We start from the raw sequence: 13,879 nt of genomic DNA, 5'->3' as shown, positions 1-13,879 counted from the left end.
CTATCGTCTCCTACAGTCAGATCAGATCAGTCTCTCCATTACAACACACTAAACCTCTATCGTCTCCTACAGTGAGATCAGATCAGTCTCTCCATTACAACACACTAAACCTCTATCGTCTCCTACAGTGAGATCAGATCAGATCAGTCTCTCCATTACAACACACTAAACCTCTATCGTCTCCTACAGTGAGATCAGATCAGATCAGTCTCTCCATTACAACACACTAAACCTCTATCGTCTCCTACAGTGAGATCAGATCAGATCAGTCTCTCCATTACAACACACTAAACCTCTATCGTCTCCTACAGTGAGATCAGATCAGTCTCTCCATTACAACACACTGCACCTCTATCGTCTCCTACAGTGAGATCAGATCAGTCTCTCCATTACAACACACTGCACCTATATCGTCTCCTACAGTGAGATCAGATCAGTCTCTCCATTACAACACACTAAACCTCTATCGTCTCCTACAGTGAGATCAGATCAGTCTCTTCATTACAACACACTAAACCTCTATCGTCTCCTACAGTGAGATCAGATCAGATCAGTCTCTCCATTACAACACACTAAACCTCTATCGTCTCCTACTGTGAGATCAGATCAGTCTCTTCATTACAACACACTAAACCTCTATCGTCTCCTACAGTGAGATCAGATCAGATCAGTCTCTTCATTACAACACACTAAACCTCTATCGCCTCCTACAGTGAGATCAGATCAGTCTCTCCATTACAACACACTAAACCTCTATCGTCTCCTACAGTCAGATCAGATCAGTCTCTCCATTACAACACACTAAACCTCTATCGTCTCCTACAGTGAGATCAGATCAGTCTCTCCATTACAACACACTAAACCTCTATCGTCTCCTACAGTGAGATCAGATCAGTCTCTCCATTACAACACACTAAACCTCTATCGTCTCCTACTGTGAGATCAGATCAGTCTCTCCATTACAACACACTAAACCTCTATCGTCTCCTACTGTGAGATCAGATCAGTCTCTCCATTACAACACACTAAACCTCTATCGTCTCCTACAGTGAGATCAGATCAGTCTCTTCATTACAACACACTAAACCTCTATCGTCTCCTACAGTGAGATCAGTTCAGTCTCTCCATTACAACACACTAAACCTCTATCGTCTCCTACAGTGAGATCAGATCAGTCTCTCCATTACAACACACTAAACCTCTATCGTCTCCTACAGTCAGATCAGATCAGATCAGTCTCTCCATTACAACACACTAAACCTCTATCGCCTCCTACAGTGAGATCAGATCAGTCTCTCCATTACAACACACTAAACCTCTATCGTCTCCTACAGTGAGATCAGATCAGTCTCTCCATTACAACACACTAAACCTCGATCGTCTCCTACAGTCAGATCAGATCAGTCTCTCCATTACAACACACTAAACCTCTATCGTCTCCTACAGTGAGATCAGATCAGTCTCTCCATTACAACACACTAAACCTCTATCGTCTCCTACAGTGAGATCAGATCAGTCTCTCCATTACAACACACTAAACCTCTATCGTCTCCTACAGTCAGATCAGATCAGTCTCTCCATTACAACACACTAAACCTCTATCGTCTCCTACAGTGAGATCAGATCAGTCTCTCCATTACAACACACTAAACCTCTATCGTCTCCTACAGTGAGATCAGATCAGATCAGTCTCTCCATTACAACACACTAAACCTCTATCGTCTCCTACAGTGAGATCAGATCAGATCAGTCTCTCCATTACAACACACTAAACCTCTATCGTCTCCTACAGTGAGATCAGATCAGATCAGTCTCTCCATTACAACACACTAAACCTCTATCGTCTCCTACAGTGAGATCAGATCAGTCTCTCCATTACAACACACTGCACCTCTATCGTCTCCTACAGTGAGATCAGATCAGTCTCTCCATTACAACACACTGCACCTATATCGTCTCCTACAGTGAGATCAGATCAGTCTCTCCATTACAACACACTAAACCTCTATCGTCTCCTACAGTGAGATCAGATCAGTCTCTTCATTACAACACACTAAACCTCTATCGTCTCCTACAGTGAGATCAGATCAGTCTCTCCATTACAACACACTAAACCTCTATCGTCTCCTACAGTCAGATCAGATCAGTCTCTCCATTACAACACACTAAACCTCTATCGTCTCCTACAGTGAGATCAGATCAGTCTCTCCATTACAACACACTAAACCTCTATCGTCTCCTACAGTGAGATCAGATCAGATCAGTCTCTCCATTACAACACACTAAACCTCTATCGTCTCCTACAGTGAGATCAGATCAGATCAGTCTCTCCATTACAACACACTAAACCTCTATCGTCTCCTACAGTGAGATCAGATCAGATCAGTCTCTCCATTACAACACACTAAACCTCTATCGTCTCCTACAGTGAGATCAGATCAGTCTCTCCATTACAACACACTGCACCTCTATCGTCTCCTACAGTGAGATCAGATCAGTCTCTCCATTACAACACACTGCACCTATATCGTCTCCTACAGTGAGATCAGATCAGTCTCTCCATTACAACACACTAAACCTCTATCGTCTCCTACAGTGAGATCAGATCAGTCTCTTCATTACAACACACTAAACCTCTATCGTCTCCTACAGTGAGATCAGATCAGATCAGTCTCTCCATTACAACACACTAAACCTCTATCGTCTCCTACTGTGAGATCAGATCAGTCTCTTCATTACAACACACTAAACCTCTATCGTCTCCTACAGTGAGATCAGATCAGATCAGTCTCTTCATTACAACACACTAAACCTATATCGTCTCCTACAGTGAGATCAGATCAGTCTCTCCATTACAACACACTAAACCTCTATCGTCTCCTACAGTGAGATCAGATCAGTCTCTTCATTACAACACACTAAACCTCTATCGTCTCCTACAGTGAGATCAGATCAGTCTCTTCATTACAACACACTAAACCTCTATCGCCTCCTACAGTAAGATCAGATCAGTCTCTCCATTACAACACACTAAACCTCTATCGCCTCCTACAGTGAGATCAGATCAGTCTCTCCATTACAACACACTAAACCTCTATCGTCTCCTACTGTGAGATCAGATCAGATCATTCTCTCCATTACAACACACTAAACCTCTATCGTCTCCTACAGTGAGATCAGATCAGTCTCTCCATTACAACACACTAAACCTCTATCGTCTCCTACAGTGAGATCAGATCAGTCTCTCCATTACAACACACTGCACCTCTATCGTCTCCTACAGTGAGATCAGATCAGTCTCTCCATTACAACACACTGCACCTATATCGTCTCCTACAGTGAGATCAGATCAGTCTCTCCATTACAACACACTAAACCTCTATCGTCTCCTACAGTGAGATCAGATCAGATCAGTCTCTTCATTACAACACACTAAACCTCTATCGTCTCCTACAGTGAGATCAGATCAGTCTCTCCATTACAACACACTAAACCTCTATCGTCTCCTACAGTGAGATCAGATCAGATCAGTCTCTCCATTACAACACACTAAACCTCTATCGTCTCCTACAGTGAGATCAGATCAGATCAGTCTCTCCATTACAACACACTAAACCTCTATAGTCTCCTACAGTGAGATCAGATCAGATCAGTCTCTCCATTACAACACACTAAATCTCTATCGTCTCCTACAGTGAGATCAGATCAGTCTCTCCATTACAACACACTGCACCTCTATCGTCTCCTACAGTGAGATCAGATCAGTCTCTCCATTACAACACACTGCACCTATATCGTCTCCTACAGTGAGATCAGATCAGTCTCTCCATTACAACACACTAAACCTCTATCGTCTCCTACAGTGAGATCAGATCAGTCTCTTCATTACAACACACTAAACCTCTATCGTCTCCTACAGTGAGATCAGATCAGATCAGTCTCTTCATTACAACACACTAAACCTCTATCGTCTCCTACAGTGAGATCAGATCAGATCAGTCTCTTCATTACAACACACTAAACCTCTATCGTCTCCTACAGTGAGATCAGATCAGATCAGTCTCTCCATTACAACACACTAAACCTCTATTGCCTCCTACAGTGAGATCAGATCAGTCTCTCCATTACAACACACTAAACCTCTATCATCTCCTACAGTGAGATCAGATCAGTCTCTCCATTACAACACACTAAACCTCCATCGTCTCCTACAGTGAGATCAGATCAGTCTCTTCATTACACCATGACACACGACTGCTAGAGGATGAGGCTATCTGACGCTATCTACTTCCCAAATGGCACCCTATTCCCTATGTAGTGCACTACTAGGGCTCTGCCTCTGGTCTAAAGTAGTGCAATACATAGGGAAAAGGGTGCCATTAGGGACATAGACTAACCCTCCATCAGAAAGAGAGGAGATCAGGAGTCTAGTCTATCCATCACAGGACAAGCTATGATACCTTAGAAAACACACTCAGAAGACTCCAATACTCTCTCTCTCTCTCTCTCTCTGTCTCTCTCTCTCTCTCTCTCTCTCTGTCTGTCTCTCTGTCTCTCTTTCTATCTCTCTCTGTCTCTCTCTTTGTCTCTCTCTCTCCCCCCCTTTCTCTCTCCCCCCTCCTCTCTCTCTCTCTCTATCTCTCTCTGTCTGTCTCTCTGTCTGTCTCTCTCTCTCTCTCTCTCTCTCTCTCTCTCTCTCTCTCTCTCTCTGTCTGTCTGTCTGTCTGTCTGTCTGTCTGTCTGTCTGTCTGTCTCTCTCACTCTCTCTCTCTGTCTGTCTCTCCCCCCTCCTCTATCTCTCTCTGTCTGTCTCTCTTTCTCTCTCTAAGAGGCGAGGCTTATAGAGGAGGGCTAGAACCACTACAAGAAGGACAACAGGTGGAAGGTGGAGAAGGAGGACTTGGAGGAGGTGGAGAGGAGTCACTCAGGCCAACATGTCATTGGTGACTGCTAAACAGGAGTGACTGCTAAACAGGAGTGACTGCTAAACAGGAGTGACTGCTAAACAGGAGTGACTGCTAAACAGGAGAAGTATTTGCAGGGGGTGTAGCAGCAGTGAGGAACGGGAGGATGGTGGATGATTTAGGGATGAAGGGAGGATGGTGGATGATTTAGGGATGAAGGGAGGATGGTGGATGATTTAGGGATGAACGAGGGATGAAGGTGGATGATTTAGGGATGAACGAGGGATGAAGGGAGGATGGTGGATGATTTAGGGATGAACAAGGGATGTAGGGAGGATGGTGGATGATTTAGTGATGAAGGGAGGATGGTGAATGATTTAGGGATGAACGAGGGATGAAGGTGGATGATTTAGGGATGAACGAGGGATGAAGGGAGGGTGGTGGATGATTTAGGGATGAACGAGGGATGTAGGGAGGATGGTGGATGATTTAGGGATGAAGGGAGGATGGTGTATGATTTAGGGATGAACGAGGGATGAAGGGAGGATGGTGGATGATTTAGGGATGTACGAGGGATGAAGGGAGGATGGTGGATGATTTAGGGATGAACGAGGGATGAAGGGAGGATGGTGGATGATTTAGGGATGAACGAGGGATGAAGGGAGGATGGTGGATGATTTAGGGAAGAACGAGGGATGAAGGGAGGATGGTGGATGATTTAGGGATGAATGAGGGATGTAGGGAGGATGGTGGATGATTTAGGGAAGAACGAGGGATGAAGGGAGGATGGTGGATGATTTAGGGATGAACGAGGGATGAAGGGAGGATGGTGGATGATTTAGGGATGAACGAGGGATGAAGGGAGGATGGTGGATGATTTAGGGATGAACAAGGGATGAACAAGGGATGTAGGGAGGATGGTGGATGATTTAGGGATGAAGGAGGGATGAAGGGAGGATGGTGGATGATTTAGGGATGAACGAGGGATGAAGGGAGGATGGTGGATGATTTAGAGATGAACGAGGGATGAAGGGAGGATGGTGGATGATTTAGGGATGAATGAGGGATGAAGGGAGGATGGTGGATGATTTAGGGATGAACGAGGAATGAAGGAGGGAGAGATATGTACCTGTCTCTTCTTTCTCTTGGGGCTCAGTATCTGAGTGGTTATCTTCCTCTTCCTCCTCCTCCTTGTCCTCCGGTCTCTCGGTCTCTGATTCAGTGGAAGGTGTGTAGTGCGTTGGTGTTTGGTGGTCAGTGGGAGTGGGGGCTAAGTGTATGAGAGTCTCAGTCAGAGTGTTCAGTGTCTGGTCCTCTCCTTGGGGAGTGTCTGATTGGCCGTTGGAGACCTCAGGGTCATCATGGTGAGAGTCTGTCTCACTGGTGTCAACCACCTGTAAGATGCCAACATGGCTACCCCTCTCCCCTGTCTCTGTCCTGGTTTCTGAACCCCTATCCCCCTCCTCTGTCTCTGTCCTGGTTTCTGAACCACTATCCCCCCTCTCCCCTGTCTCTGTCCTGGTTTCTGAACCCCGATCCCCCTCCTCTGTCTCTGTCCTGGTTTCTGAACCCCGATCCCCCTCCTCTGTCTCTGTCCTGGTTTCTGAACCACTATCCCTCCTCTCCTCTGTTTCTGTCCTGGTTTCTGAACCCCGATCCCCCTCCTCTGTCTCTGTCCTGGTTTCTGAACCACTATCCCTCCTCTCCTCTGTCTCTGTCCTGGTTTCTGAACCACTATCCCTCCTCTCCTCTGTCTCTGTCCTGGTTTCTGAACCCCGATCCCCCTCCTCTGTCTCTGTCATGGTTTCCGAACCACTATCCCTCCTCTCCTCTGTCTCTGTCCTGGTTTCTGAACCACTATCCCTCCTCTCCCCTGTCTCTGTCTCTGTCCTGGTTTCTGAACCCTGATCCCCCTCTGTCTCTGTCCTGGTTTCTGAACTACTATCCCTCCTCTCCTCTGTCTCTGTCCTGGTTTCTGAACCACTATCCCTCCTATCCTCTGTCTCTGTCCTGGTTTCTGAACCCCTATCCCTCTCCTCTGCCCTGGTTTCTGAACCACTATCCCTCCTCTCCTCTGTCTCTGTCCTGGTTTCTGAACCACTATCCCTCCTATCCTCTGTCTCTGTCCTGGTTTCTGAACCCTGATCCCCCTCCTCTGTCTCTGTCCTGGTTACTGAACCCCGATCCCCCTCCCCTGTCTCTGTTCTGGTTTCTGAACCACTATCCCTCCTCTCCTCTGTCTCTGTCCTGGTTTCTGAACCACTATCCATCCTATCCTCTGTCTCTGTCCTGGTTTCTGAACCCTGATCCCCCTCCTCTGTCTCTGTCCTGGTTACTGAACCCCGATCCCCCTCCCCTGTCTCTGTTCTGGTTTCTGAACCACTATCCCTCCTCTCCTCTGTCTCTGTCCTGGTTTCTGAACCACTATCCCTCCTCTCCTCTGTCTCTGTCCTGGTTTCTGAACCCTGATCCCCCTCCTCTGTCTCTGTCCTGGTTACTGAACCCCGATCCCCCTCCCCTGTCTCTGTTCTGGTTTCTGAACCACTATCCCTCCTCTCCTCTGTCTCTGTCCTGGTTTCTGAACCACTATCCATCCTATCCTCTGTCTCTGTCCTGGTTTCTGAACCCTGATCCCCCTCCTCTGTCTCTGTCCTGGTTACTGAACCCCGATCCCCCTCCCCTGTCTCTGTTCTGGTTTCTGAACCACTATCCCTCCTCTCCTCTGTCTCTGTCCTGGTTTCTGAACCACTATCCCTCCTATCCTCTGTCTCTGTCCTGGTTTCTGAACCCTGATCCCCCTCCTCTGTCTCTGTCCTGGTTTCTGAACCCCGATCCCCCTCCCCTGTCTCGGTTTCTGAACCCCGATCCCTCCTCTCCTCTGTCTCTGTCCTGGTTTCTGAACCCCTATCCCTCCTATCCTCTGTCTCTGTCCTGGTTTCTGAACCCCTATCCCTCTCCTCTGCCCTGGTTTCTGAACCCCTATCCCTCCTATCCTCTGTCCTGGTTTCTGAACCCCTATCCCTCTCCTCTGCCCTGGTTTCAGAACCACTATCCCTCCTCTCCTCCATCTCCTCGCTGTCAGTCTGAGGGTGACTGAGAGACTCTTCCCTCTCCACTATACTGTGTGACTGGGTTAAAACCTCCTCGCTGTCAGTCTGAGGGTGCCCGAGAGACTCTTCCCTCTCCACTATACTGTGTGACTGGGTTAAAACCTCCTCGCTGTCAGTCTGGGGGTCATAAACCACTGATAAGGCTGTGCCGTCACACACTGACCAGTGAGACTCAGACACACGCTCAGAGATACGTTGTGTTAGCCTCTGGAGACGAGCAGCGGTACCTTCTGTACGGTCTGACGCTGTCCCCTCACCGCTGACCCCCTCTCTGGCCGTAGGGGAGGTGGGGGCCGTAGGGGAGGTGGGGGCCGTAGGGGAGGTAGGGGCCATAGGGGAGGTGGGGGCCGTTGGGGTGAGGATGACAGGGGAAAACACGTCGTTGTTCAGGTATTCCTCGATGAGTCTGGAACACACCATGGACTGGGAGAAAGTGCTGCTTTTCACCGGGGCATGAAAGGGCTGGGAGGGGGTTGCTTTGGGGGGGTGTCGGGCTGTAGTCCAGGGTTTATGCAGGTTCCTGTAGTTCAGACTAACAGACTGTGTTAAGGATCCTTTCTGAGGAGAGAAGCGCGGTAGAGAGATCTCTTCCAGTTCAACATACTCTCCCTCAGCGTCCGAGTCCTCTTCTGCTGCGATGTCAAAACCTTTCCCATCGTCCCTGGTCTCGATAGGCTGTCTCAACCGTGGGAGGAGCTTCACCTCCGTACTCTCTCCACATTGGGCCTTGGATGTGTCAATCAAAATGCATCTGGCCCTCTCCGAAGGCTTGAAGACGTCCTGTTCCCTCCCCCCGTCCCCTTCTCCCTTGGTAGGGACTCTGATAGGTGCAGCCACCATAGCCGTGGGTCTGTTAATGAACTGAGGGTGTACTACATCCTCCCAGGGTACTCTGAAGATGTCGTTCTCTGCAGAAAGGAGGCAGTAGGACAGTGTCCTCCCCGACCCTGTCCCAGACCCGGTCCCCGACCCTGTCCCAGACCCTGTCCCCGACCCTGTCCCAGACCCTGTCCCAGACCCTGTCCCAGACCCTGTCCCAGACCCTGTCCCCGACCCTGTCTCCGTTCCTGCTCCACTCCGTTCCCTGTTGACTGAGAATAACAATAATGTATTAATCCACAACAGACAGAAACCGGCAGCCCCCCAAGTGTACTGTTGGACATAAAATACTGTAAAAACACCAGCCAATCAGCTCCTAGGGATTTTAATGTTGGAAATGTGTTCCAAAGTAATCCCAGGCAGAGAGATACAGGGCCTTCAGAAAGTATTCAGACCCCTAGACTTTTTCCACATTTTACAGCCTTTACAGCCTCGTTTTTCCCCCCTCATCAATCTACACACAATACCCCATAATGACATCACAATACCCCACAATGACATCACAATACCCCACAATGACATCACAATACCCCACAATGACATCACAATAACCCACAATGACATCACAATACCCCACAATGACATCACAATACCCCACAATGACATCACAATACCCCACAATGACATCACAACACCCCATAATGACATCACAATACCCCACAATGACATCACAATACCCCATAATGACATCACAATACCCCACAATGACATCACAATATCATCACAATACCCCACAATGACATCACAATACCCCACAATGACATCACAATACCCCACAATGACATCACAATACCCCATAATGACATCACAATAACCCATAATGACATCACAATACCCCATTATGCCATCACAATAACCCATAATGACATCACAATACCCCATAATGACATCACATTACCCCACAATGACATCACAATAACCCATAATGACATCACAATACCCCATAATGACATCACAATACCCCATAATGACATCACAATACCCCATAATGACATCACAATACCCCATAATGACATCACAATACCCCATAATGACATCACAATACCCCATAATGACAAAGCAAACACAGGTTTTTAGACATTTTTGTAAATGTATTCAAAATAAAATAAGTTAAATATCACATTTCAGTATTCAGACCCTTTACTCAGTACTTTGTGGAAGCACCTTTGGTAGCGATTACAGCCTCCAGTCTTCATGGGTATGATGCTACAAGCTTGGCACACCTGTATTTGGGTAGTTTCTCCCAATCTTCTCTGCAGATCCTCTCAAACTCTGTCAGGTTCGATGGGGAGCGTTGCTGCACAGCTATTTACAGGTCTCACCAGAGATGTTCAATCTGGTTGAAGTCCGGGCTCTGGCTGGACTATTCAAGGACATTCAGAGACTTGTCCCGAAGCCACTCCTGCGTTGTCTTGGCTGTGTGCTTAGGGTCGTTGTCCTGTTGGAAGGTGAACCTTCACCCCAGTCTGAGGTCCTGAGCGCTCTGGAGCAGGTTTTCATCAAGAATCTCTCTGTACTTTGCTCTGTTCATCTTTCCCCTGACGCTTTCCCCCTCTTTCTCCCAGTCCCTGCCGCTGAAAAACATCCCCACAGCATGATGCTGCCACCACCATGCTTCACCGTAGGGATGGTGCCAGGTTTCCTCCAGAAGTGAAGCTTGGCATTCAGTCCAAAGGGTTCAATCTTGGTTTCATCAGACCAGAGAATATTGTTTCTCGGTCTGAGAGTCTTTCGGTGCCTTTTGGCAAACTCCAAGTGGGCTGTCATGTGTTTTTTAAGAGGAGTGGCTTCCGTCTGGCCACTCAACCATAAAGGCCTGATTGGTGGAGTGCTGCAGAGATGGTTGTTCTTCTGGAAGGTTCTCCACAGAGGAACTCTGGAGCTCTGTCAGAGTGACCATCGGGTTCTTGGTCACCTCACTGACCAAGGCCCTTCTCCCCCAGATTGCTCAGTTTGGCCGGGCGGCCAGCTGCTGCAGACATTTTTAGGTACCCTTCCCCAGATATGTGCCTCGACACAATCCTGACTCGGAGCTCTACAGACAATTCCTTCGACCTCATGTGTCATGATGTTGCCCTCGTTGGGTACAGCGAGCACCATCCCCCTCTCTCTCTCTCCTACACCCAGGCTGCTGTTAGGCAGGTCATACATTCCTGAAGGAGATTCTTCCTCATGGCCAGACAGCATAGAGAGAGAGTGAGTTTTCATAGAGAGAACAAATGTATTTCTTCCACCTCACAGAACTTGAGAACAGAACAATATTCGTGTTCTGAAGAATGTATAAAAGGTTGGTAAAGTAGCCAGCTACGAACTGGTCCGTTTGGTACAATTTTGTGAAACTCATCAGAGACAATACAGCCACATTACCATAACCCTGTTTATACAAGAGTCTCAGTTGTGAGGGTTGCATCTAATTGTTGTATAAAATGAATGAGTAAAGATTAAACTATTTGTGAAATTATGTAATGCGATTTTAAACTGTTTAATGAAGGAAACTCCAAATCCCTTTGGAGTTTAACTGAGTCATAGGCCCGCCCCCTGAGCATAGACATTGATCCGTCATCATGGACCCACCCCTTTCTGCTCTTCCGAATATAACCCCCACCGTGGGAATTTATCTTCAGACCATGCTTCTCTTAATTACGAGAGGGCTACGGTTTGAGCAGAGACAAGCTTACCTCAATTTGGAGAGGGCTAAGGTTTGAGTAGAGACCAAGCTTACCTCAATTAGGAGAGGGCTAAGTGGTGTGTACACAGGTGTGTACCTTTCCAAATCATGTCCAATCAATTGAATTTACCACAGGTGAACTCCAATCAAGTTGTAGAAACATCTCAAAGGTGATCAATGGAAACAGGATGCACCTGAGATTTAGAGTCTCACAGCAAAGGGTCTGAATACTCATGTAAATAAGGTGTTATTGTTTTTATCTTTAATACATTTGCAAAAATGTCTAAAACCTGTTTTCGCTTTATCATTATAGGGTATTGTGATGTCATTATGGGGTATTGTGATGTCATTATGGGGTATTGTGATGTCATTATGGGGTATTGTGATGTCATTATGGGGTATTGTGACCTCATTATGGTGTATTGTGACCTCATTATGGGGTATTGTGACCTCATTATGGGGTATTGTGTGTAGATTGATGAGGATTTCTTTTTTTATTTAACCCATTTTATAATGATGGTCTGAATACTTTCCGAATGTATTGTATATGTGATCCTATACAAAAGTATGTTTTAGTCAAAAAGTATATATGTTTGAGATTCATGCGGTCAATTTGCAGTCTACAAATTACTAGTAATTATGTTCCATCCCCTCGGCCAGCCGCTCCAGAACAAAATCGTCCCGCGGCTGAAACTAGTTGATGATCCCTGCATTAACCCCGCCCGAATAACCACACACACACACGCACACACACACACACACACACACACACACACACACACACACACACACACACACACACACACACACACACACACACACACACACACGTTGGAGGAGCTGAAGCAGAGGGCAATTACAGTGTCCAATCAGAGCAGTTTACCTGAGTGGAGCCAGGCCATGGTGAACAGGGAGGTGTAGGCTAGCTCTGGCAACTTTACCTCCTCTACATGCTGCCCACTGGAGGCCAGACAACGCAGGATGAGACAGGGTGGGCTGGAGGGGGGGGGAGAGAGAGAGAGAGAGGTTACCCGGTTACCTTACATTGCTGCCCACTGAGGGCCAGACAACGCAGGATGAGACAGGCTGGAGAGAGAGACACCATGCCCAAACCGGACACGCGCATGAGTCTGCCATCGTGCGCAAATTGATGTTGTCCTCCCTCACACCAAACGCGATCACGACACGCAGGTTGAAATATCAAAACAAACTGAACCAATTATATTAATTTGGGGACAGGTCGAAAAGCATTAAACATGAATGGCAATTTAGCTAGCTAGCTTGCTGTTGCTAGCTAATTTGTCCTATTTAGCTAGCTAGCTTGCTGTTGCTAGCTAATTTGTCCTATTTAGCTAGCTAGCTTGCTGTTGCTAGCTAATTTGTCCTATTTAGCTAGCTAGCTTGCTGTTGCTAGCTAATTTGTCCTATTTAGCTAGTTAGCTTGCAGTTGCTAGCTAACTTATCCTATTTAGCTAGCTAGCTTGCTGTTGCTAGCTAATTTGTCCTATTTAGCTAGTTAGCTTGCAGTTGCTAGCTAACTTATCCTATTTAGCTAGCTAGCTTGCTGTTGCTAGCTAATTTGTCCTATTTAGCTAGTTAGCTTGCAGTTGCTAGCTAATTTGTCCTAGGATATAAATATTGAGTTGTTATTTTACCTGAAATGCACAAGGTCTTCTACTCCGACAATTAATCCACACATAAAACGGTCAACCGAATCATTTCTAGTCATCTCTCCTCCTTCCAGGCTTCTTTTTCTTCTGTGGACTTTATATGACGATTGGCAACTAACTTTCATAATAAGGTGCCACAAACGACCTCCGTTCATCTTTCAATCACCCACGTGGGTATAACCAATGAGGAGATGGCACGTGGGTTCAGTATATGCTTCTAAAAGCCAATGAGGAGATGGGAGAGGCGGGACTTGCATCGCGTTCGGCGTCACAAATAGAAGCAACTTCTATTTTAGCTGCCTGGCAACACAGACTGTTCGTTGGCGCGCGCGAGCGACGTGGGTGCAATGATTGAATAACATGTATGTGTATATTTATTTTGCAACACGGTTACCACGTCCGGTTTGGGTTTTTGAGAGAAAGAGGTTACCTGGTTACCTTACTAGGGCTGAGCGGTGTACCGTATCTTACAATATACCGGTATTGATACAAGGACCGGTTTGGGTTTTTGTGTATGTTTGGTTTGTAAAATGTGATACGTCATTTCGTTTGTATGGTTTACTCGCTACTTGAGTTGACTCTCTCGCCAAGCCCCGCCCCTTGTCACACAAGGAGCGCCATTGGTCAATGCAGCAGATGCAACAATAT

The 13,879-nt window shown here is 46.9% G+C and overlaps 1 protein-coding gene across 1 annotated transcript in view; it reads right to left on the bottom strand.

Annotated features, from left to right (window-relative positions):
* The window catches only part of LOC109878266 (sialidase), an 81,861-nt gene that overhangs the window by 25,917 nt on the left and 42,065 nt on the right, over positions 1 to 13,879 (bottom strand). The window contains exons 5-7 of the mRNA XM_031822106.1: positions 12,445 to 12,557; positions 7,693 to 9,105; positions 6,034 to 6,468 (exon numbers count right to left, since the gene is read on the bottom strand). Coding sequence (XP_031677966.1) covers positions 6,034 to 6,468; positions 7,693 to 9,105; positions 12,445 to 12,557 — 1,961 coding nt within the window. The remainder of the gene's footprint in view (positions 1 to 6,033; positions 6,469 to 7,692; positions 9,106 to 12,444; positions 12,558 to 13,879) is intronic.

This window comes from Oncorhynchus kisutch, unplaced genomic scaffold (genome assembly GCF_002021735.2).
Source record: "Oncorhynchus kisutch isolate 150728-3 unplaced genomic scaffold, Okis_V2 scaffold4069, whole genome shotgun sequence".
NCBI lineage: Eukaryota > Metazoa > Chordata > Actinopteri > Salmoniformes > Salmonidae > Oncorhynchus > Oncorhynchus kisutch.
Note: the sequence above shows the minus strand (reverse complement) of the source record. Positions and strands in the feature narration are given on the sequence as shown.